At 42.9% G+C, this 26,669-nt stretch overlaps 2 protein-coding genes across 2 annotated transcripts; both read right to left on the bottom strand.

Annotated features, from left to right (window-relative positions):
• Window positions 1-791: 791 nt before the first annotated feature.
• On the bottom strand, window positions 792-8,493 carry LOC311232696 (up-regulator of cell proliferation-like). Its single transcript, XM_084338277.1, has 2 exons — window positions 8,221-8,493; window positions 792-5,704 (listed from the first exon to the last, which is right to left on the bottom strand). The coding sequence occupies exons 1-2, from the start codon at window positions 8,369-8,371 to the stop codon at window positions 1,098-1,100; spliced, it is 4,758 nt and encodes a 1,585-aa protein (XP_084194403.1). The 5' UTR covers window positions 8,372-8,493; the 3' UTR covers window positions 792-1,097.
• Window positions 8,494-9,249: 756 nt separating this feature from the next.
• On the bottom strand, window positions 9,250-25,011 carry LOC311232695 (uncharacterized protein; the record flags this gene model as incomplete). Its single annotated transcript, XM_084338276.1, has 5 exons — window positions 9,250-9,485; window positions 16,943-17,122; window positions 20,859-20,902; window positions 24,567-24,665; window positions 24,974-25,011. 5 exons carry the CDS (start codon window positions 25,009-25,011, stop codon window positions 9,250-9,252), a joined length of 597 nt encoding a protein of 198 aa, XP_084194402.1.
• Window positions 25,012-26,669: the final 1,658 nt, after the last annotated feature.

Raw genomic sequence — 26,669 nt, 5'->3', positions numbered from 1 at the left:
CATTACATGTCTTTATTTCAGTAGGATATTTTGCCACACAGTTTGTAGTATACATCGTGACTCCATGACACATGTGGAAACCATGCCAGCACATGTAAACTTAAGCAAGTGTACAGTAGGTGAGTTAAGAGTGACAATAGCCTTAACCTCTTAAGCCCTATTTTCAGAGAATCCGCCTAAACATACCACCTAAGTAAATGGAAGATTTCTCCACTTCTCCAAGGTCCAATAAAGGGAAGGGAATGATTAAACAGGAGATTTTGTAGAGACAGTATTGAATTCTGAACACATGCAATTTGAAATATGATTATAGAATATAGAATATCAGGCCTACAAATTACCTTATTATGGCCAAGTCACACATCGATGGATTGGGCCAAATCTCCCCTTTCCAATGGCAGAGTTCAATCTGGATTTAGTATAATTTCTCCGCCCTTTCTCATCGGATTGCAACGCCGATTTAAAATGTGAAATAAAAATGTGTACATACAGAAATAAGCACACAAAAAAAGTATATTTTACAAAAGGACTTTCACCTAAACTGACCATTTGCTTGATATTTCATCAGTGTTATCTTCTTACATCCAGTGTGTTTCATCAAGATGTCTATGGTCTGCTCCATGTCTTTCCAACCTTGGTTCCTTTTGATTGCCACGCCGCCTGTGGTGTTTTTATTATTATTTTATTTTGCTCGTTTTTAGTGAGTCGCTCCTCATCTTCATTGGGGAAAGTCTGGGGGTGTTAACCCTAACGTCTGGGGGTGTTAACCCTAACCATAAAGTCTGGGGGTGTTAACCCTAACCCTAAAGTCTGGGGGTGTTAACCCTAACCCTAAAGTCTGGGGGTGTTAACCCTAACCCTAAAGTCTGGGGGTGTTAACCCTAACCATAAAGTCTGGGGGTGTTAACCCTAACCCTAAAGTCTGGGGGTGTTAACCCTAACCCTAAAGTCTGGGGGTGTTGCTATGTGGATTTTATGGTGTTTTTTCTTCTGGATCTATTGTGATGTTTCTTCTTGACTTGTAAAGCCCATGGGGGCAATTCCATGTCATTTCAGGCTCTACAAATACATTTGGTTTGATTTTATTTGATTGAGCTTTACAGTCTGTACATCTTTGTTAAGCTTTCTCTGGCCTGTTCCTTTGTGATGTCCTTCCAGCCAGGGGGCAGGTCGGCAGGCTTTACGTCGTACTTCTTTGCAAATCCCTCGTTGTGCTGCGCAAAGACATACTTCCAGTAATCAGAGGCCTCCACACTGGGGTCTGGTTGGATCTTCCAATCTGGGTAGAACTTCCGATATTCTTTATATGGAATGTCTTTTCCCTTTGTATCTGCATTACTGAACATTGTAGTTTCACTGGCAACACTGGAAGAACACAAGTCAGAGACCAGTTTCTTAGAGTCGTCCCAGCGGTATCTCCCCATCCCCTGGGGCCTGTGAATGGGGGTGAAGTGCTCCTTGTGACCTTTCTCTCCTGCTTCACAGGGAGCTTTGCAGAACGGACACTGACGGCCACATCCTAACAAACTTTTAAAGTTTGTTTGTGATTTCAGTGGCAGGTTTGCTAGTTTCTTTTTCACATCTGTTTCTGTGTAAAACCCGTCCTCAAGGGACTTTTCCATCCGACCGACACACTGTTTCAGGTGTGTAGAAAACTTTGCGGGCTCTTTCGAGGTCCAGCGAAGGCCAGCCGTCAGTTCATCATAGGAGATCACCAGGTTCTTGTTGAGCTTCTGGCAGATTGCGCTAATGAGGCTGTGAACGTCTGTGTTCTCCACTTCTGAACTACTGATCGCTTCCTGTACTTTGTCTGTGATCTCTTTCAAGATTTTCACTTCCAAATGTGCTATGGTGTGTTTATCTTGTGATGCAAACTTCTCAATCTCTTCATCAATCCATGCTTCAACAAATGCCTCATAGTTGATGGAATACTTAACAAACTGTTCAATGTTATCATCCTCCAGTAGTTGTTTGAGTATTGCATACTGGAGAAATGTCCTGGTTGTGAAATTGGAGCTTTGTTTGGATTCCTCTCTGAGGTTCTTTTCAATGGCTGGCCACAGACTTCTGTTGACATGTTCTTTCACCGCCTTCTTCAGGCATTCGGTGAACTCCTCTGCTTTCCTCTCGCACTGGTCTGCCTCTTTGTACTGATCCCTGAGGTCAGCCAGATACATGGACTTGTGCTCCTCCAGTTTATTTTTTGGTTCATTCTCTTCAAGGAATCTATTGTGCAAGCGTTGAAACTTTTCCATTGCTTTGCAGAAGATTTCAATCTTCAGATTAACCTCAAGTGCTGCACTTTTCTTCAAGTTTGATCTGTCGAGATCATCGTCAATCATTTTCAGCAGGTCAGTGGTATACATAGCTTGGTAATCAGATGCCTGGGCCACTTTCTCATTGACAAATTGTTCACATGTCCGACTGATGTTGGTACCTATTTGTTCTATTTCAGACTTTTTTGAATCATTCCCTTTGAATAGAGCCAGAAAACCTTTCCATACACGTACACCTGTTGCTTCACCACCCGTTGGCATCACAACCTGTGTACCAGAGGTTGAGAAATTAACATTATTGATCAACTGAGTTACCTCAGGTCCTCTGTTCTTCAGATCATTTCTCAGATGTTGCTCCATCTCTTGACGAATGTTTCGCTTCTCAAGGCTTTTGATGGACAGCTCTTCAACTATAGAATTCCATGTTTTTTCAAATTCTTCCCCTAGTTGCTCATCTGTCAGCATGGTTCCCTTTTCCCTGCAAGCAGTAAGCAAGGCAACAACCTGCTTTTCTATTTTGTCTGACTGAGTTTTCTTTAGATCATCTATTTTGTTCATGTTCTGCTTTTTCTCCACTGCAGATTCAAGATGGTTCTTCAGTGAGTTTTCCATCTCTGTAGACAGCATCTTTGCACTGTTCTCAAAGTTCCCTTTGTGCTTTTCAACTAGTTCAGCATGGTTTTCTTTCTTCTCAAAGTACTTTTGCACTTCTCCCTGAATCTCTTTCTCTTGGTCACGTAGTGTAGCTGTGCACTCAGACAAGAGATGGTCCTTAAGCACATGTAGGGTACCGGCTCTTTTTGAACAGGCCCCCGTTCCGTGGTTTGATATCTCCATCTCGGCTCCTTTCCAACAACTCTGCATGTTGTTCCTGAAGATCCTGTCCCACTTACCGAACTCCTGAGACAAGCTATTGTACGCGTCTACCTCGAGGCAGTTGCGAAAGCTGAAGATGAAGTTCTCGTGCTTCACAGCGTTCCACAAGCTCTTGGTCCACTCCAGAAAGTCCATGATAGAGGAAACAGGAGTCTTCAAGTCTTCCAACTTCTGGATGATACTTTTCTTCACCACGGCCACTGCATCACTGTAGCCTGTACTGACAGGTGCCATTGGTGGAGTGCCATGCCACAGGCCAGGAAGGTAGAAGCTGTCCTGTTCCGGGTTATACACCATGATGTCTGTGAATTTCGTATTGGCTTCTTTCTTCTCCATCTTGGCTGCTATTCCTGTCATCTCATCCAGCTGCTGCACAAATATATTTCTGCCACTTTCATTTTTTGCATGGGCAGCAACACCTGGTACATTCTGATGTACAAACAGACACAGTGGTTTCTTTCCCACTTCCTTCATTCTGAGGAAGGCGTGCACCACAATCTGCAAGACGTCCTTCATCTCCGCTGCGTTCTCCATCGCTATGTTGATGATTGTAACATCGCTCAGTCCGATGACCATTGTTGCCAGTTCATTGTCATGCTCATAACTGTCGGCCAGCTGAGCCAGCTCTGGAGCCTTCAGGCCCTCTGTGTCAATGACCATGATGAAGTTGCAGCCAAGCTTTTCCTTTAGGTCCTCTTCCACTCTGATGAGTTGCATGAAAGCACCTCTTGTGCATCTACCACTGCTGACAGCAAACTGAACCCCAAACATGGTGTTGAGGAGAGTGGACTTGCCAGAACTCTGAACACCGAGCACTGTGATGACTCTGATTTTGCTTTCCGATTTGGTCAAAGAGTGAATTTCCTTCAGCACGTCTTCAATCCACCTAATCGGGATGTATGATGCATCGCCATCCATGAGCTCCAATGGAAAGCCATCCAACATTAGCTGGGCACAGATCTTTGGCAAATCTTTGACTTTTTTTCGAGTGGCATCATTTTCAGGAAGGGTAACCGCAGACTCGTAGAGCTGTCCAATCTCTCTTAAGAAATGTTCTATTCCTAGCGAGGTATTTGAGATCTTTGCTTCAAGGAGTGCGAGTGCTTTCCCATCTTTAGAATCTTTACAGAGTTCTTTATACTCATTCTTCAAGTGAGAGACGAGTATTCTGGAATGGTCATCTAAATACATTTTTAACCATTTGAGATAGAAGGAACGTTGCTGCCCTTCGTACTTTCTCAAATAATCAATTAATTTTAACACAGTTCCGTTCTGTCCTTGAGCCACTTGCTTTTTCCTTAAGTTGTCTTTTTGCTTCCTCAGCCTGCCTTTGTACTGGTCAACGTTTTCCTGTCGTACATCTTTACATTTACACTCCTCCCTTTCCAGTTTTGCTATGGCACTCAAGAGCTTGCCTTGCAACGGCAATTCTTTCTCCTTAAAAGGTGATGTTTTGGAGATTCCATCGCTGATTGAATTTGCTTCCTTGCGGGAATCCTGACAAGCTTCTTCATCCACAGAGATGCCAATGCTACGTGCAACGTCAGACATTTTTTCCACACTGCATGTATGTGGTTTTGCTGAGATCACTTGTGTGATTACAGAGGACAGTTTTTTCACAAGCTGCGCGTTGTTCATCCGTCTGTCTTTCCTTATCATCTGACCATCTTGTATTTGGGTCTTCTCAAAGCTTGCTGCATTATAGCCCTGGTCTTCAGTGTTGCAGACAATGAAAAGTTTATCCTGGTGTGGTAAAGACAGCAAACCTTCACTAGTGGCTAAATCATCACAAAACACAAACATTGCTGCTGATGTTTTCTGGAGGAAAGAGAACTGGGTTTCAAAATGTCGGAGATCCCCACGAAGATTAGCCACAGCCAAAGCCTCTGGAAAGACATCGATGCTTTCTTTCCCACAGGGCAGGTACCAGCTCATCTCTACCAAGCCATCGGACATCATCCTGGATTGATTACCGCCTGTCATGTTTCGATGAACAAAAGTGTTATTGACCTGCTGAGATTTACTCAGAACCTCATTGAGAAGCTGTGACTTTGACAAGCTACTTTCTCCAAGCCTGACAAAAGACACCATGGGGAGGTCCGTCAGAACAATGCGGTCCTCTACAAACCCTCTCTGCTCCACCATGGAATGAGGCCTAAAGCTCTTCACTATGTTCCTCAGAGACCACTGCATCAGAGTCACCCCTTGCGGTTCACACTTGGGCATAAGAAGCGGAACGGCAAACTGACACATGGACATTTTCAAGGCGATCTCCTGCTGTAGGAAGGGATCAGAGCATAAGAACAGTGAAACTACGAGATCTAGTGGATTCACATGATCATTCTCATCAGAAAAAGAGCACAAAACATCTCTGGCCGCCGCGTTAACCTTCATCAGTTCACTGAGAAAACGCGGCACGAGAGTTTGTAGAGTTGGAGCTTTGCTTTCATCCACTGTCCGTCCGTTGAGAGCGAGAGTTGTATTCAGTGACAGTTTCTTTGAGAAGTGCTGTCCAAGTCCTAGTTTCGCCATACATGATTTCAGGCTGGATTCTGAAACAATAAGGAATACAGCGTATTGAGATTAGATTACATTTCTATTGTCATCGTACAGCACAAGTATTTCCCGCAGGATAATAAAAAAGTATTTCTATTCTAAATACAGTAGAATGAAAAGAAGTTGGCATCTAACCACAGTGCAAAGGTAACAGTATGTAAGTAAGTGCATAACAATATGCAGTGTGATTAAATGTAAACAAGTGATTCAAATGGATTATGTATAATGAAGCTAGAGTAATATGAGCATCTGCTGTATGTACTGTATTATGTACAGTGATATAAGTATAAATACACTATCGTAGTAACCCAGACTGGCCAGTGGTATAAGTAATACGTGTAGGTATGGGATATATACAGATATATACTATATACAGTATGTATATAAACAGGAATATACATGCAGGAATATATGCAGATAGATGAATATGGTAAATACAGTATTATTGTACATGGCTATCAGGGTAGACTATAGTTTGAGGTAGGTAGTTATGATTACAGTGTAAGGCAGTTGTAGACTATGAAGGCAGTAGACAGATATAAGCTGAGCAACAGAGGTCAGAGTTTGTACAGTAGAGGCAACAGCCCATACTATAGGCCATAATATAAGCTGACAATGCACCACATTCATACGACATAACTTTCAATTGAATGCCTGCTAATTTGCATTGTGACTTGATTATTACAAATATTCATATTTTACAATATGGATTAATAAGATTCAAGGGTCATAAACTGTCATGTTAATTTCCTATCTTTTGCTGCTTTTTGATCAGGTAAACTTCTCAATTAAATTGTATATTTGATTCACTTATTCATAACCGAGGTGCTTAGAAAATAAAACCACTGTATAGTATACAATATAACTAAGGCTGTCAAAGTTAACGCGGTATTAACGCACTTGGGCGCCCCTATTTTATTTTTTTTTATCCACTTTTTCTCCTTATTTTTCTATTTTACTCCCATCCCAATTTCGTGTTTCCAATTCTCCCCTCCCCTGTCTTGAACGTTGCTCGCATATGCCTCCCACTGGTCGGCCGTAGGGAGGATAGAAGCCTTGCATCACGTGTCCCCTCCGGTACACGAGGAGGCAGCCTGTCACATCTTTTCACCTGCCAGCGCGGACTCTCATTGGTGAGGTGTAACGTGTGGGAGGCTCACACTACCCCCGCCATTTCCTGTCTCTGCTGTGCAGGTGCCCTGACCGACCTGTAGGAGTCGCTGTCCACAACGTCCAGATTACCACCCATTGACCTCCACCCGCTAACTCTGCCAATGAGTTAGTATGACGGCCGGCCCAAGCCAGAGGCAATGCTGACACCCGGATTCGAGACCGGAGTCTCTTGCATTGGTGACGCCGCAATCTCCGCTGCGCCACCCAGCCACCAGCGCCCCTATTTTCTTTTAAGTTATTTTGTGCATCACTTTGTTTTGAATTTAATGCAAATTTGCAATGCATGAGGGTCATCCTTTTTTGTTAAATGGCTGCATAAAGCAAGCATTTGTTGACTCATGTTGGTAAGAGTATTAAAACTTAGAACTTGAAAAAGATCAGTTTAAGGTAGATACAAATTTTTTAAATAAAAATGCGATTAATTTGCGATTAATCGCGAGTTAACTATGGACAATCATGCGATTAATCAGATTAAATATTTTAATCGATTGACAGCACTAAATATAACCACTGTATAGTATACAATATAACCACTGTATAGTATACAATATAACCAGTGTATAGTATACAATATAACCAGTGTATAGTATACAATATAACCAGTGTATAGTATACAATATAACCAGTGTATAGTATACAATATAACCACTGTATAGTATATAATATAACCACTGTATAGTATACAATATAACCACTGTATAGTATACAATATAACCACTGTATAGTATATAATATAACCACTGTATAGTATACAATATAACCAGTGTATAGTATACAATATAACCAGTGTATAGTATACAATATAACCACTGTATAGTATACAATATAACCAGTGTATAGTATACAATATAACCAGTGTATAGTATACAATATAACCACTGTATAGTATACAATATAACCAGTGTATAGTATACAATATAACCAGTGTATAGTACACAATATAACCACTGTATAGTATACAATATAACTACTGTATAGTATACAATATAACCACTGTATAGTATACAATATAACCACTGTATAGAATACAATATAACCACTGTATAGTATACAATATAACCACTGTGTAGTATACAATATAACCACTGTATAGTATACAAAATAACCACTGTATAGTATATAATATAACTACTGTATAGTATACAATATAACCACTGTATAGTATATAATATAACCACTGTATAGTATACAATATAACCACTGTATAGTATACAATATAACCACTGTATAGAATACAATATAACCACTGTATAGTATACAATATAACCACTGTATAGTATACAATATAACCACTGTATAGTATGAGCCAGTTCTACTTGGTTTTCTGGGGACTGCTTACTTGTTTTGAAGGTCACTGACACACTCACAGGTTGGCTGTTTTCATGGTTTTGTGAGACAGTGCAGACAGAGACGAGGTACTCTGAGTCACAGTGCAGATCAGACAGTGTGATTCTTGGGGTCTGTATCGTTTGGACAATGGGCTCCTCCATCTTTGGGCGCTGGTAGGACACCTGGTAGTGGAACAGAGTTTGATCTGTTCCGCTTGGCAGGTTCCAGTTCACGGTAGCTGTTGAGGACGTCACCGCCTCCACCTTCAGCTTTTCTGGTGCTGGAACCACTACAGGGAGAATAACATCATCATTATTAGTGTAACCGAGTGGATTTGAACCTGCGACCATAGGATCCACAGGCGGCCGCACTAACCAGCTGAGCTAAAGGGTCAGACCCGTGAGCAGGTGCTGGTTGACTGCGACCGACTCGTTAGTAGTTGACTTTACTACATTATTAGTACAATGTTATCGTACACTTTTAGTATCTCTTGTCCTTTTTATTCATGTACTGTATGTATTAGTGTGGGTGACCTGGCTGAGCCAGTCATACTATTGTAACCTATGATATTATTCTAACATTATTATTCTAGCCTCTCTCTCTTCCCCTGCTTCCACGCCCTTATATGGGCAGCTTCCTACCCCAGCGTTCTCACGCTGTCACCTGGCAGCAATCAGCGCAGCTGAGAGTCATCCGCTCATCACCAACCCCGATATCCACCCTACGGATCCTGCCCCTCATCGTCCGAGTGTTGCCATACCTACCTAGGTACGAGGACGTACCCCACCTTGCTGCTCTGTCTGTATTGCCTGCCGTGCTCTAACCTCTGTTCTCCCTGTGCCCAGGACCATCGCTGCCGGCCTACGCTGTCTCTCGACACACCGCCCGCCCGGACGTTCCTGGGAATCCAAAGCGAGCGCCCCTGCCCGTCCAAGCCGCACATTCCTGTCAACTATAAACCTGTCTGCCTGGTACCTAAGGAAATAAACAAGCCTAAAACGCTCCATTCTCTCTCTCCCTGTGTGTTCTGCTATTGGGCTCAGCCACCGCTGCCGTAACATTTCTGAAGAATGAACGCTAGAAATTTCCACTTACACTGTCCTGCAGTGGGCTCCTGCAGAATGTGTCTCTGAAGGTCTGGGGACGTCTTGTGTCTCTTCAGGTGTCTCTCACAGTAGGAGGAGCTGCAAGTCTGACAGGTCTTCACTGCTTCCTTCTCAACGCCAATCTCCGAACAGACGTCACACAACACCTGTCCCCTCTGCTGCTCTGAAGCTGGGGAGGAAAGCAGCATAAAGAAAACACATTTAATCAGTAAATAAAACGACTCCTTCCTCCAAACCAACGCCTTGTTGCTACACTGAAGGGATTTTAGAGGATAAAATACTGTATAGTATATAATATAAATACTGCATAGCATACAATATGACCACTGTATAGCATACAATATAACCAGTGTATAGCATACAATATAACCACTGTATAGTATACAATATAACCACTGTATAGTATACAATATAACCACTGTATAGTATACAATATAACCACTGTATAGTATACAATATAACCACTGTATAGTATACAATATAACCACTGTATAGTATACAATATAACCACTGCATAGACTCAGTCGTAAAAAAGGTGAAGCAGCGCCTCTACCACCTGAGACAGTTAAGGAAGTTCAGAGTATCGGGGAAGATACTCCAGTCCTTCTACTCCGGAGCTGTAGAGAGCATCTTGACTGGAAACATCACTGCCTGGTATGGAAACAGCAAAGCACAGGACAAGAAGGCCCTACATAGAGTGGTGCGCTCAGCTGAGCGCACTACGGGTATTGCACTACCACCCCTGCAGGACTTATATAACAAGAGGTGCAAATCCAGAGCCTGCAGAATAATGAAAGACCCTCACCACCCCAACAACAGCCTGTTCAACCTGCTGCGGTCAGGCAAACGCCTGCGCACACCAGCAACTAGGACAGAGAGACTTCGGCTCAGCTTCTTCCCCCAGGCCATCAGTCTTTTTTTTATTTGTTTTACTTTTTCTCCTCCTGTTTTTCTGTGTTTTTCTCCCATCCCAATTTAGTCGTCATGCCAATTCCCCCCTCCCCTTCCTGGTCGTTGCTTGCATGTGCCCCCCACTGGTCGGTCTAGGGAGGGTTGATAGATACTATCACATGTCCCCTCCGATACATGCGGAGTCAGCCAGCCACTTCTTTTCACCTGCCAGCGCGGACTCTCATTGGTGAGGTGTAACGTGTGGAAGGCTCACACTACCCTCACCATCTCCCTTCCTCGCTGTGCAGGCGCCCTGACCAACCTGTAGGAGTCGCTGTTTACAACGACCAGATTACCACCCACCGGCTTCCCTCCCGCTGACTCTGCCAATTGAGCCAGTATGACGGCCGGCCAAGCCGAAGGCAACGCTGACAGCCGGATTCGATACCAGTGTCTCTCGCGTGGGTGATGAACGCTTAGTCCGCTGCGCCACCCAGCCGCCCCCAGGCCATCAGAGTCTTGAACACTGAACTCTCCACACACAAGCACACATGAGCACACACACAACACACATACTGTATACGCTCACACACTAACAGTCACTTTAGCACGAACACACACACACACACACATGCTGCACACGCTCACACTCAACGGTCACTTTACACAACGAAAAGGCCACTTAAAAAAAATTTCAAACAAAAAGAACGGGAGTGGTTCTTGTATAGTAAATAGATGGATATAACAAGATAGCATAAGGATATATAGTATAACTGTAGATTGTATAGTATAGTATTGTATAGTAGTGTACATAAGACCCAGTGCCTCATCCATAGCTAACATTGTATTGCACTATCGCAGGACCTAGCATGTCTTTACCATGCTTTTTGTAAACTTTATGTACATTATACCTGTTATGTCTTATTCTTATTACTTGTATTATTGCACAATCGCTGCGGGCATGACCTCCCGCATTTCACTGTATGCTTGTATGCCGTGACAAATAAAACTCTTGACTTGACTTGACTTGCATAGTATACAATATAAATACTGTATAGCATACAATATAAATCCTGTATAGTATACAATATAAATACTGTATAGCATACAATATAAATACTGTATAGTATACAATATAAATACTGTATAGTATACAATATAACCACTGTATAGTATACAATATAAATACTGTATAGTATACAATATAAATACTGTATACTATACAATATAACCACTGTATAGTATACAATATAACCACTGTATAGTATACAATATAAATACTGTATAGTATACAATATAACCACTGTATAGTATACAATATAACCACTGTATAGTATACAATATAAATACTGTATAGCATACAATATAAATACTGTATAGTATACAATATAAATACTGTATAGTATACAATATAACCACTGTATAGAATACAATATAACTACTGTATAGTATACAATATAACCACTGTATAGAATACAATATAACCACTGTATAGTATACAATATAACCACTGTATAGTATACAATATAACCACTGTATAGTATACAATATAACCACTGTATAGTATACAATATAACCACTGTATAGTATACAATATAACCACTGTATAGTATACAATATAACCACTATATAGTATACAATATAACCACTGTATAGAATACAATAGAACCACTGTATAGAATACAATATAACCACTGTATAGTATGAGCCAGTCCTACTTGGTTTTCTGGGGACTGCTTACTTGTTTTGAAGGTCACTGACACAGGTTGGCTGTTTCCATGGTTTTGTGAGACAGTGCAGACAGAGACGAGGTACTCTGAGTCACAGTGCAGATCAGACAGTGTGATTATTGGGGTCTGTATCGTTTGGACAATGGGCTCCTCCATCTTTGGGCGCTGGTAGGACACCTGGTAGTGGAACAGAGTTTGATCTGTTCCGCTTGGCAGGTTCCAGTTCACGGTAGCTGTTGAGGACGTCACCGCCTCCACCTTCAGCTTTTCTGGTGCTGGAACCACTACAGGGAGAATAACATCATCATTATTAGTGTAACCGAGTGGATTTGAACCTGCAACCATAGGATCCACAGGCGGCCGCACTAACCAGCTGAGCTAAAGGGTCAGACCCGTGAGCAGGTGCTGGTTGACTGCGACCGACTCGTTAGTAGTTGACATTACTACATTATTTATTAGTACAGTGTTATTGTACACTTTTAGTACTGTATCTCTTGTCCTTTTTATTCATGTACTGTCTGTATTAGTGTGGGTGACCTGGCTGAGCCAGTCATACTATTGTAACCTATGATATTATTCTAACCCTTTATTCTTCCGCATTTTGGTTTGGCTCCTCCTCCCAGAGCGTTCGCCCCAAACACACGTGTCAGGTGTCAAAGAGACTGGCCTGCTCCAACTCCAGCTGCTATTAAAAGACTCAACGTGTTTTTGCAAGATGTTTTGTAAATCAAGATGTTTTGTAAATCAAGATGTTTTGTAAATCAAGATGTTTTGTAAATCAAGATGTTTTGTAAATCAAGATGTTTTGTAAAGCGTGATGTTTTGTAAATCAAGATGTTTTGTAAATCAAGATGTTTTGTAAATCAAGATGTTTTGTAAAGCGTGATGTTTTGTAAATCAAGATATTTTGTAAATCAAGATGTTTTGTAAATCAAGATGTTTTGTAAAGCGTGATGTTTTGTAAATCAAGATATTTTGTAAATCAAGATGTTTTGTAAATCAAGATGTTTTGTAAAGCGTGATGTTTTGTAAAGCGTGACAGTGGCAACAGTTTTTCTGCACAGATTTGGCAAATTCATGGACTTTCAATCTAATTTTGACAGCAACACATACTGTAGCTACACAATATATATATATATATATTAGTACATACTGTAGCTACACAGTATATATGTATAGATATATTAGTACATACTGTAGCTACACAGTATATATATATATATATATATTAGTACATACTGTAGCTACACAGTATATATGTATAGATATATTAGTACATACTGTAGCTACACAGTATATATAGATATATTAGTACATACTGTAGCTACACAGTATATATATATATATATTAGTACATACTGTAGCTACACAGTATATATGTATAGATATATTAGTACATACTGTAGCTACACAGTATATATATATATATATTAGTACATACTGTAGCTACACAGTATATATAGATATATTAGTACATACTGTAGCTACACGGTACATATAGATATATTAGTACATACTGTAGCTACACGGTATATATGTATAGATATATTAGTACATACTGTAGCTACACAGTACATATAGATATATTAGTACATACTGTAGCTACACAGTACATATAGATATATTAGTACATACTGTAGCTACACGGTACATATAGATATATTAGTACATACTGTAGCTACACAGTACATATAGATATATTAGTACATACTGTAGCTACACAGTACATATAGATATATTAGTACATACTGTAGCTACACGGTACATATAGATATATTAGTACATACTGTAGCTACACAGTACATATAGATATATTAGTACATACTGTAGCTACACGGTACATATAGATATATTAGTACATACTGTAGCTACACGGTACATATAGATATATTAGTACATACTGTAGCTACACAGTATATATGTATAGATATATTAGTACATACTGTAGCTACACGGTACAAATAGATATATTAGTACATACTGTAGCTACACAGTACATATATTAGTACATACTGTAGCTACACGGTACATATAGATATATTAGTACATACTGTAGCTACACGGTACATATAGATATATTAGTACATACTGTAGCTACACGGTACATATAGATATATTAGTACATACTGTAGCTACACGGTATATATGTATAGATATATTAGTACATACTGTAGCTACACAGTACATATAGATATATTAGTACATACTGTAGCTACACAGTACATATAGATATATTAGTACATACTGTAGCTACACGGTACATATAGATATATTAGTACATACTGTAGCTACACAGTACATATAGATATATTAGTACATACTGTAGCTACACAGTACATATAGATATATTAGTACATACTGTAGCTACACGGTACATATAGATATATTAGTACATACTGTAGCTACACAGTACATATAGATATATTAGTACATACTGTAGCTACACGGTACATATAGATATATTAGTACATACTGTAGCTACACGGTACATATAGATATATTAGTACATACTGTAGCTACACAGTATATATGTATAGATATATTAGTACATACTGTAGCTACACGGTACAAATAGATATATTAGTACATACTGTAGCTACACAGTACATATATTAGTACATACTGTAGCTACACGGTACATATAGATATATTAGTACATACTGTAGCTACACGGTACATATAGATATATTAGTACATACTGTAGCTACACAGTACATATATTAGTACATACTGTAGCTACACAGTACATATAGATATATTAGTACATACTGTAGCTACACAGTACATATAGATATATTAGTACATACTGTAGCTACACGGTACATATAGATACATTAGTACATACTGTAGCTACAGTACACAGCACATATATATATACACTGGTACATAATGTACAGTACTAACTACAGGCCTATAACATGTTTGCAGATTGAAGCTTGAGGTTTTAGGTAAGTGGGTGTTTTAGATCCACTTGAGGGTCTTCAGAGCTGTGAGATACATCAGTTTACATTCAAAGTTGAGCTTGAGGCAATAGATGGAAATAGTTAAAGTTATGATGAGTCTTTTTATTGTTAAGGGTCGACGATGAGTCTTTGCTGAAACAGCAGATAATAATAATAATAATAATAATAATAATAATAATAATAATAATAATAATAATAATAATAATAATAATAATAATAATAATAATAATAATAATAATAATAATAATAATAATAATAATAAATAATAATAATAATAATAATAATAATAATAATAATAATAATAATAATAATAATAATAATAATAATAATAATAATAATAATAATAATAATAATAATAATAATAGATTGGATTTAGAGAGCGCCTTTCTCAGACTCAAGCACACTTTACAATGAGAGAGAAGCTATATAAAAGACGAGATAAGAATATGAATATATATGTATAGTAACAACAGGAAAATAAAACAAATAAAAATAAAAAGGAAGCAAGGTGCAGAACATTTGGAAGAAACAGTAACACAAAATAAACTAAAACTAAAACAACAGGATCAGTAGTTTAAAATAAAAGCGTCAGGGGGGGGGGGGGGGGAAGGGGGGAAGGGGGTGGGCTACTTGGGAGCAGCGCTGTGTTGCGTGAACGCAAGTGTGAACAGGTGTGTTTTTAGGTGGGTTTTGAAGAGGTTGATGGTGGCAGAGCCTCGGATGGAGGGGGAGAGGGAGTTCCACAGCCTGGGGGCACCAAGGAGAAGGCTCGGTCTCCCAGTGTGGAACGCCTGGTGCGGGGGATGGTGAGGAGGTTGGAGTTGGCAGAGCGGAGGCCTCGTGCTGGAGTGTAGGTCTGGAGTGTAGCGGTGGAGTGTAGGGGTGGAGTGTAGGGGTGGAGTGTAGGGTGGAGTGTAGGGGTGGAGTGTAGGGTGGAGTGTAGGGTGGAGTGTAGGGGTGGAGTGTAGGGTGGAGTGTAGGGGTGGAGTGTAGGGTGGAGTGTAGGGTGGAGTGTAGGGTGGAGTGTAGGTCTGGAGTGTAGGGGTGGAGTGTAGGGTGGAGTGTAGGGTGGAGTGTAGGGTGGAGTGTAGGTCTGGAGTGTAGGGGTGGAGTGTAGGGTGGAGTGTAGGGTGGAGTAGGTCTGGAGTGTAGGGGTGGAGTGTAGGGTGGAGTGTAGGGTGGAGTGTAGGTCTGGAGTGTAGGGGTGGAGTGTAGGGTGGAGTGTAGGGTGGAGTGTAGGGGTGGAGTGTAGGGTGGAGTGTAGGGGTGGAGTGTAGGGTGGAGTGTAGGGTGGAGTGTAGGGGTGGAGTGTAGGGTGGAGTGTAGGGGTGGAGTGTAGGGTGGAGTGTAGGGTGGAGTGTAGGGTGGAGTGTAGGGGTGGAGTGTAGGGTGGAGTGTAGGGGTGGAGTGTAGGGTGGAGTGTAGGGTGGAGTGTAGGGGTGGAGTGTAGGGTGGAGTGTAGGGTGGAGTGTAGGGGTGGAGTGTAGGGTGGAGTGTAGGGTGGAGTGTAGGGGTGGAGTGTAGGGGTGGAGTGTAGGGTGGAGTGTAGGGGTGGAGTGTAGGGTGGAGTGTAGGGTGGAGTGTAGGGGTGGAGTGTAGGGTGGAGTGTAGGGTGGAGTGTAGGGGTGGAGTGTAGGGTGGAGTGTAGGGGTGGAGTGTAGGGTGGAGTGTAGGGTGGAGTGTAGGTCTGGAGTGTAGGGGTGGAGTGTAGGTCTGGAGTGTAGGGTGGAGTGTAGGGTGGAGTGTAGGGTAGAGTGTAGGGGTGGAGTGTAGGGTGGAGTGTAGGGGTGGAGTGTAGGGTAGAGTGTAGGGGTGGAGTGTAGGGGTGGAGTAGGTCGGTCAGGTAGGAAGGGGCCAACCCGTGCAGGGATTTGTAGGTGAGGAGGAGGATCTTGTAGGGATTCGGTAGATGATGTGGTGCCAGTGGAGTTTTTGCAGGGTGGGGGTGATGTGTTGCCAGATGGGGAAAACACAACAATGCAGCTAAAGCTACTTCTGAAGAATGAACGCTAGAAATGACAAACTGTGTCTTTTCCACTTACGCTGTCCTGCAGTGGGCTCCTGCAGAATGTGTCTCTGAAGGTCTGGGGACGTCTTGTGTCTCTTCAGGTGTCTCTCACAGTAGGAGGAGCTGCAGGTCTGACAGGTCTTCACTGCTTCCTTCTCAACGCCATCGTCCAAACAGGCGTCACACAACACCTGTCCCCTCTGCTGCTCTGAAGCTGGGGAGGAAAGCAGCATAAAGAAAACACATTTAATCAGTAAATAAAACGACTCCTTCCTCCAAACCAAAGCTTTGTTGCTACACTGAAGGGATTTTAGAGGATAACCCATAACTCTGTATGATAGGATAGTAGTGTGGACTTTACACCCCAACTGGGGTCCTACTAATCACCACAAAGAACCACAAAGTACCCGAAAGTCCCCCAAAGTATACCCCAAAATACCACAAAGTACCCTAAAAATACACTTCTCCCTATAGTGTGAATATAATAGACAATTCTCCCTATAGTGTGAATTATAAGAGACACTTCTCCCTATAGTGTGAATATAATAGACAATTCTCCCTATAGTGTGAATTATAAGAGACACTTCTCCCTATAGTGTGAATTATAAGAGACACTTCTCCCTATAGTGTGAATTATAAGAGACTCTCCCTATAGTGTGAATTATAAGAGACTCTCCCTATAGTGTGAATTATAAGAGACACTTCTCCCTATAGTGTGAATTATAAGAGACTCCCTATAGTGTGAATTATAAGAGACACTTCTCCCTATAGTGTGAATTATAAAATACTCTTCTCCCTATAGTGTGAATTATAAGAGACACTTCTCCCTATAGTGTGAATTATAAGAGACACTTCTCCCTATAGTGTGAATTATAAGACACATATAAGAGTTTTTTTATGTTCTGGCAACATATTCTGGCTAAATATGCCTCATTTTATAAATGTGTATTGATAACATAGTGCTGTAATAAAATCTTCTAATAAATATGCATGATCAAGTTCAATGTGTGCTTTTATTTTGATGTTCCTTAATTCCATGTTGAAATTACGCTATACATTAAGTGTGGGGTCCCCAAACTAACTATACATTAAGTGTGGGGTCCCCAAAACCAAAGAAAATCTAAATAGTTTCAAGTTTCTTTATTAGTTGTCATACAGAAGTACAGAATACTTTTATATAAAATGCTTCTTTCTGTTTTGCTCCAGAGATTTTGCTAGATAAAAATGGATAATTATAAAAAGTATAGTAAGTATAAAATAGAAGTCAAGTACGTAGACAAAAGTGTTCAATATATACATATATACAATGTACAATGCAGAGTAAAAAAGTAACTGAGTTACAATACAATATACTATACAGTACAATGCAGAAATGGGATGAGGTACAATTTAGGTACAATTTACAGTAAGGTGTAATGAGGTATGGGTTGTAGTGCAAATTATTTGCCAATAAATATAAAGTGTGGTTTAAAATAAAAAATAAATTAAATGGGGTTGCGGTATAAAAATGTTTGAGAACCCCTGGTGTAGAAGACTATGAGACACACTGATGTCACTGAATTATACTCTAATGGTATGAGAGCAGTTTTACTGCCACACAGAATAAATCTTTCATTAATTGCATGTCGTTTTGCAACACAGTAACCCAGCAGATGCCAGCCAGAAGGTAACCATGGCGATGGAATTCTATCTGTGATCGTTGATTGGCCACTTGCCTTAGTTATGACTTTTCGTCCAAACTAGTTAGCTTGTAGACTAAGTAATCGTGGTGCAACCGCTTTTACTAGCTGATTTAGTGAAACACTAGTAGTTACTAAGCCTGTAGTGTGGACTTTACACCCCAACTGGGGTCCTACTAATCACCATAAAGTACCACAAAGAACCACAAAGTACCACAAAATACCCCAAAGTATACCCCAAAATACCACAAAGTACCCTAAAAATACCCCAAAGTATACCCCAAAATACCACAAAGTACCCTAAAAATACCCCAAAATATACCCCAAAGTACCACAAAATACCACAAAGTAACCAAAGTACCCCAAAATACACAAAAGTACCCCAAAATACCCCAAAGTGCCTGGAAATATATCACAAAGTACCCCAAGTGCCCCCAAATATACCCTAAAATACCACAAAGTATACCCCAAAATACCACAAAGTAACCAAAAATACCTCAAAGTACCCTAAAAATACCCCAAAGTACCCCAAAGTATACCACAAAGTACCCTAAAAATAACTCAAAGTACCCCAAAATACCACAAGTGCCCCCAAATATACCCTAAAATACCACAAAGTTTCACAAAATACCCCAAAGAACCCCAAAGTGCCCCAATGTCATATGGGACACTAAAACGGAAGATGAGCAGAATGAGCTATATTTAAAATTCTTGAAGGGTAAGATGGTACCTAGGCTAAAGGCTAAAACGATAGAATCTAATGATGGGAAGTTGAGCATTCCAGTGGTACCCCAGATAGCCAAAGAACCTGGCCAAAAACGAACGGCAAAACATTTGCGAACAACCTCAAAACTAAGAAAAGTGAACACATAGGTATATCATTACTGGAATTTGTTAAAAAATGTTATAGTGTCTGTTCAGTGTTCAATACAGATGTTATTACATTTGGAGATTATAATATATTAAAATAAACATTTGTTGGGGGTAAGTGCGCAGCGACCAGGAAGGGATTGGGAATTGGCATACGACTAACATTGGGATGGGAGAAAATCGGAGGAAAATGGAGGGGGAAAAAGATAAAAAAAAAAAAAAAAAAAATTGTTTTGAAAATATGTGGTACTTTGGGAATGGGAAATGGAATGCATATAGCGCTTTTCATCCTGCACAAAGAGCTTTATAATGGCCTCTCCTTTAAAAATGCACACATGCACTCAGAGCAATGGCAGCCAGATGCCATGAAAGGTGCAAGGTGCTAGCCTGCTCATTGGGAGCAATTTGGGGGTCAGTGTCTTGCCCAAGGACACTTCGGCATGTGAACAGAAGGAGCTGGGATTCAAACCACTGACCAAACCATTGACCATATGATCATTAGTTGACCTGCTCTACCTCTGAGCCAGTATTTTGTGGTACATTACTTTGGGGAACTTTGAGGTTCTTTGGGTTTTTTTTGTGATACTTTTGTGATATTTTAGGGTATACTTTGGGGTACTTTGTGGTATATTTCCAGGCACTTTGGGGTATTTTATGGTACTTTGTGGTCTTTTGGGGTATACTTTGGGGCACTTTGGGGTATTTCGGGGCACTTTGGGGTATTTTATGGTACTTTGTTGTATACTTTGGGGTACTTTGTGGTTCTTTGTGGTATGGTTATGTTAAAGTGGTATGTGGTCCAGTTATGCTGCTCTGATTATGTCATCTTGATGTTGGCAGGCTTCAAATGTGAAAGTGTATAATCTTCATACATTTGTGCCATGTTTTCTATGCAAAATCTTTTCACAATGAACAATTAAAAGTACTATAGACCACATTCAGCCACTAGATGTCGCACTAGATCACCAGTGTGTCATTTATCCAAGCAGGTGCATTCCACCTGGGGAGATGGGAAGGAGGGAGGGGCTACATACATGCACACAACATGTAAACAACAACAGTCAGTATTGGTGCAATACTTTTATCCTCCACCTTTCTAAAAACTCTGTGGATGTATTTATTATTATGTTTAAATTATAAAAACGTTATCTAGAGCACACACAAAGTACATTTCCATTTAGCCGCCACGAGGGGGCGGAGCAGCTAACCGTGAGTGAGTGAGTGAGTGAGTGAGTGAGTGAGTGAGTGAGTGAGTGAGTGAGTGAGTGAGTGAGTGAGTGAGTGAGTGATGAGTGATGAGTGATGGGTGAGTGGGTGAGTGAGTGAGTGAGTGAGTGAGTGAGTGAGTGAGTGAGTGAGTGACATTGGCGATCATAGAGACGCTATGTCTTTTCCACTCACGCTGTCCTCCAGTGGGCTCGAGCGCGTCACGCAACATCTCAGGGCTGCAGTGGAAAATAGTGGAGAAAACAAAGGCAGATTTTAAAGAAACAGGCCAACATTATGGTGCTTACTGTCTTCTGCAGAGTCAGACAAGAAGATAGATACCAACATTATGGTGCTTACTGTCTTCTGCAGAGTCAGACAAGAAGATAGATACCAACATTATGGTGCTTACTGTCTTCTGCAGAGTCAGACAAGAAGATAGATACCAACATTATGGTGCTTACTGTCTTCTGCAGAGTCAGACAAGAAGATAGATACCAACATTATGGTGCTTCTGTCTTCTGCAGAGTCAGACAAGAAGATAGATACCAACATTATGGTGCTTACTGTCTTCTGCAGAGTCAGACAAGAAGATAGATACCAACATTATGGTGCTTACTGTCTTCTGCAGAGTCAGACAAGAAGATAGATACCAACATTATGGTGCTTACTGTCTTCTGCAGAGTCAGACAAGAAGATAGATACCAACATTATGGTGCTTACTGTCTTCTCCAGAGTCAGACAGGAAGATAGATACCAACATTATGGTGCTTCCGTCTTCTCCAGAGTCAGACAGGAATTTCCTCTCTGTGCATTCAGTTAGGTAAGGTATCCGGGTGCATGCTATTGATTGATAGCGGATATGGACCAGCTAGCCTAGCTTAGCACAAATGAATGGAAGCGGATATGGACCAGCTAGCCTAGCTTAGCACAAATGAATGGAAGCGGATATGGACCAGCTAGCCTATCTTAGTACAAATGAATGGAAGCGGATATGGACCAGCTAGCCTATCTTAGTACAAATGAATGGAAGCGGATATGGACCAGCTAGCCTATCTTAGTACAAATGAATGGAAGCGGATATGGACCAGCTAGCCTATCTTAGTACAAATGAATGGAAGCGGATATGGACCAGCTAGCCTATCTTAGTACAAATGAATGGAAGCGGATATGGACCAGCTAGCCTATCTTAGTACAAATGAATGGAAGCGGATATGGACCAGCTAGCCTAGCTTAGCACAAATTAATGGAAGCGGATATGGACCAGCTAGCCTAGCTTAGCACAAATGAATGGAAGCGGATATGGACCAGCTAGCCTAGCTTAGCACAAGTGAATGGAAGCGGATATGGACCAGCTAGCCTAGCTTAGCATAAATGAATGGAAGCGGATATGGACCAGCTAGCCTAGCTTAGCATAAATGAATGGAAGCGGACATTGACCTTCATGGCGCTAACTAGGCCACAAGGGTGTGTGGGGGAAACATATCATCTTTAAAGATACCATATTCCAGTATTGGTTTGCGTGTAACTAGTTGTAGAAAGGTTTAAACATGCTGTAAGTACGCTGCTACATTTCAGAAACATGTATGAGTTATTCTGTACAATGGAAATACAACTCAGTTCTATCAAGTTGTAGAAAACGTGGTAATAGGGTGCAGGAGGTCAGATAGGTACTGGGGGGCATGGAGGGGTCGGGAGGAGGTCAGATAGGTACTGGGGGGCATGGAGGGGTCGGGAGGAGGTCAGATAGGTACTGGGGGGCATGGAGGGGTCGGGAGGAGGTCAGATAGGTACTGGGGGGCATGGAGGGGTCGGGAGGAGGTCAGATAGGTACTGGGGGGCATGGAGGGGTCGGGAGGAGGTCAGACAGGTACTGGGGGGCGTGGAGGGGTCGGGAGGAGGTCAGATAGGTACTGGGGGGCGTGGAGGGGTCGGGAGGAGGTCAGATAGGTACTGGGGGGGGTGGAGGAGGTCAGATAGGTACTGGGGGGCATGGAGGAGGTCAGATAGGTACTGGGGTGGAGGAGGTCAGATAGGTACTGGGGGGCGTGGAGGGGTCGGGAGGAGGTCAGATAGGTACTGGGGGGCGTGGAGGGGTCGGGAGGAGGTCAGATAGGTACTGGGGGGCGTGGAGGGTGCAGGAGGTCAGATAGGTACTGGGGGGCGTGGAGGGTGCAGGAGGTCAGATAGGTACTGGGGGGGTGGAGGGTGCAGGGGGTCAGATAGGTACTGGGTGGAGGGTGCAGGGGGTCAGATAGGTACTGGGTGGAGGGTGCAGGGGGTCAGATAGGTACTGGGTGGAGGGTGCAGGGGGTCAGATAGGTACTGGGTGGAGGGTGCAGGGGGTCAGATAGGTACTGGGTGGAGGGTGCAGGGGGTCAGATAGGTACTGGGTGGAGGGTGCAGGGGGTCAGATAGGTACTGGGGGGCGTGGAGGGTGCAGGAGGTCAGATAGGTACTGGGGGGCATGGAGGGGTCGGGAGGAGGTCAGATAGGTACTGGGGGGCATGGAGGGGTCGGGAGGAGGTCAGATAGGTACTGGGGGGCATGGAGGGGTCGGGAGGAGGTCAGATAGGTACTGGGGGGCATGGAGGGGTCGGGAGGAGGTCAGATAGGTACTGGGGGGCATGGAGGGGTCGGGAGGAGGTCAGACAGGTACTGGGGGGCGTGGAGGGGTCGGGAGGAGGTCAGATAGGTACTGGGGGGCGTGGAGGGGTCGGGAGGAGGTCAGATAGGTACTGGGGGGGGTGGAGGAGGTCAGATAGGTACTGGGGGGCATGGAGGAGGTCAGATAGGTACTGGGGTGGAGGAGGTCAGATAGGTACTGGGGGGCGTGGAGGGGTCGGGAGGAGGTCAGATAGGTACTGGGGGGCGTGGAGGGGTCGGGAGGAGGTCAGATAGGTACTGGGGGGCGTGGAGGGTGCAGGAGGTCAGATAGGTACTGGGGGGCGTGGAGGGTGCAGGAGGTCAGATAGGTACTGGGGGGGTGGAGGGTGCAGGGGGTCAGATAGGTACTGGGTGGAGGGTGCAGGGGGTCAGATAGGTACTGGGTGGAGGGTGCAGGGGGTCAGATAGGTACTGGGTGGAGGGTGCAGGGGGTCAGATAGGTACTGGGTGGAGGGTGCAGGGGGTCAGATAGGTACTGGGTGGAGGGTGCAGGGGGTCAGATAGGTACTGGGTGGAGGGTGCAGGGGGTCAGATAGGTACTGGGTGGAGGGTGCAGGGGGTCAGATAGGTATAATAATAATAATTTAGGACCTGCTCCGAGGTCATCAATTGGCACACATGCGATGCATGCATGCAATTCGTATCTGCGATTAACCCATCCCGTCGCCCTTCCCCCCCAAGGGCAGCCGGGAGCAGACAGGCGTCAACGTGAGCCGCGCCAGGGGACCAATCCAAGTGCTCCTGTCCGTCTTCGTCAAGGACGCCACAGCGTTAGCGATCTTGTTGTTGTGCATGTTTTTCCATTGGGTTTATCTTATCGGGGGGGAAACCCTTGCGAGCACGGGGAGAACATGCAAACTCCACACAGAAAGGCCTGGGGCTGGGAGATACCCCACCTGGGTAACTGGCATCATGGAAACCTGGTCCCCAAGCGGGAATCGAACCCTGGACCTTCTTCAGGTACTGGGGTGGAGGGTGCAGGGGGTCAGATAGGTACTGGGTGGAGGGTGCAGGGGGTCAGATAGGTACTGGGTGGAGGGTGCAGGGGGTCAGATAGGTACTGGGGTGGAGGGGGCAGGAGGTGCTACAGCAGTAACCCAGTGGAAGGTCTGTAATGTTGTTTATATTCATCTCTGATCTGGAGGTTTGAGGAACGTAAGTAACCAATAACAGTGAAGGTGGTTTTGGTAAAAAAAAAAAAAAAAAGTATAGTTAGAAACTCTACATGCCGGTTACCTTTTGCCCGGTGAGCCTGTGCTGTCCTCAGGAGGACTCTCCATTGTGACGCCCTCTATGGGACAGTCCTGGAGGGATCGAGCTGAAACAAGCTTCAACCTGCAAACCAACACAGAGACACATTGGTCAATCATTTGAAGGTGCGGTGAACGGAAGCACCTAGCCCGATGTATTACTCATAGATTAGATTAGATTAGATTAGATTCAAATGTATTGTCATCATACAGCACAAGTACAGCACAACGAGGTCAGAGGTCATGATGTCCTTTCTCAAGGAAGGCAGCCAGACGGCTGCACTGTAGCACAATGTGATTCAGCAAAACAGTTCACAAAAAAGTAGGAGCCTAACGAAGGAGCTTAGAGGGATGGTGGTGATTTTTGGAACCATGACCCCACTTCTTACTTACTGATGATGTTGTTCAGGAGAGTCCGTGCTGTTCCTCATGCTAGCTCCGGCTAGTTAGCCACAGACCAATGCAAAGTCAATGGGGTCGAGCTCCCGTCTACTCTGTACAAGCTGAAATCTACTTTCTGTGCACTGTAGAGTAAATTTCTGCTGGATTTGTACAGAGTCAGATTGTACAGACAGGAGTGTGACCCCATTGACTTTGCATTGGATTGTGGCTAACTAGCCGTAGCTGGCATGAGGAACAGTGTGGATTGTAGCTAACTAGCCGTAGCTGGCATGAGGAACAGTGTGGATTGCAGCTAACTAGCCGTAGCTGGTATGAGGAACAGTGTGGATTGCAGCTAACTAGCCGTAGCTGGTATGAGGAACAGTGTGGATTGTAGCTAACTAGACGTAGCTGGCATGAGGAACAGTGTGGATTGTGGCTAACTAGCCGTAGCTGGCATGAGGAACATTGTAGCTAACTAGCCGTAGCTGGTATGAGGAACAGTGTGTATTGTAGCTAACTAGACGTAGCTGGTATGAGGAACAGTGTGGATTGTAGCTAACTAGCCGTAGCTGGTATGAGGAACAGTGTGGATTGTAGCTAACTAGCCGTAGCTGGTATGAGGAACAGTGTGGATTGTAGCTAACTAGCCGTAGCTGGTATGAGGAACAGTGTGGATTGTAGCTAACTAGCCGTAGCTGGCATGAGCCTGATGGCTCTCTCGACAGGACAAAAGTAATTTGGATTTACTGTTGATGTGAATTTAGTTACCACCGGAGTACATCTAGTCTCAAATACTACTTTCGTCGGCCAAGCACACCGATGCAAACCACGCTGGATAATTGGCAGGGGAGACAGCGGGGCAGGCCGAATGACATGGTGGAGGACAACGGTCTGCGTGAAATAATACGCATCGCATCACCGCTGCGCTCACTGGAGACTATTGGACTTCACTCAGGTGCATTATTGATACTCTCATTGATACTATGTTTTTTTCTGACCCAAAGGGGATCATCCCTATGTTCCCCGGGTCCTATGTTCCCCGGGTTCTATGTTCCCCGCTTTGATTGATTAATAGATTGAAAATTTTATAAATTTGTATTATTTTATTAATTATTAATGTCCGCCTTGTTTCGAACGGTTAAGCTTAGGCTCTCGTTCGAACTGGTTAAGGTTAGAGTTTGGAATCAGGGCTGGTGGTCTAAAATGTTCAATCTATCAATCAATCAAAGCGGGGAACATAGAACCCGGGGAACATAGGACCCGGGGAACATAGACATGCTCCCACTCAAAGTGTGTGTGTGTGTGAGAGAGAGAGAGCGAGAGAGAGAGAGAGAGAGAGAGAGAGAGAGAGAGAGAGAGAGAGAGAGAGAGAGAGAGAGAGAGAGAGAGAGAGAGAGAGAGAGGGTGTGCCAGAGATGATGAGGAAGGGGCAAGAGAGAAAGAGCTGGGAGAGTGTGTGTGAGAGAGAGAGGGGGGGGGGGGCGGGGGTGAGTCATCAGCCCTTGTGTGGGTGAATGTAACAAGTTCCTAACTTTTTCTTTCCCCTATTATTTCATGCACACTTTATTCATTGTTTTTTATTATTATTTTCTTTTAAGTTATTTTGTGCATCACTCTGTTTGTTTTGAATTTGATGCAAATTTGCAATGCATGAGGGTCATCCTTTTGTGTTAAATGGCTGCTTAACCCTTTCACTGCCACACGA

This window comes from Notolepis coatsorum (assembly GCF_963971535.1).
Source record: "Notolepis coatsorum genome assembly, contig: SUPER_7_unloc_1, whole genome shotgun sequence".
Taxonomy (NCBI): Eukaryota; Metazoa; Chordata; class Actinopteri; order Aulopiformes; family Paralepididae; genus Notolepis; species Notolepis coatsorum.
Note: the sequence above shows the minus strand (reverse complement) of the source record. Positions and strands in the feature narration are given on the sequence as shown.

What these genes read in the sequence shown, in the direction of transcription:
- LOC311232696 (XM_084338277.1), bottom strand. Translation starts at nt 8,371, where the DNA reads ATGGAGGAGCCCATTGTCCAAACGATACAGACCCCAAGAATCACACTG. An exon ending in GTCAGTGACCTTCAAAACAA is followed by an intron (nt 5,705 to 8,220) that starts GTAAGCAGTCCC and finishes TTATTGTTTCAG; the next exon opens with AATCCAGCCTGAAATCATGT.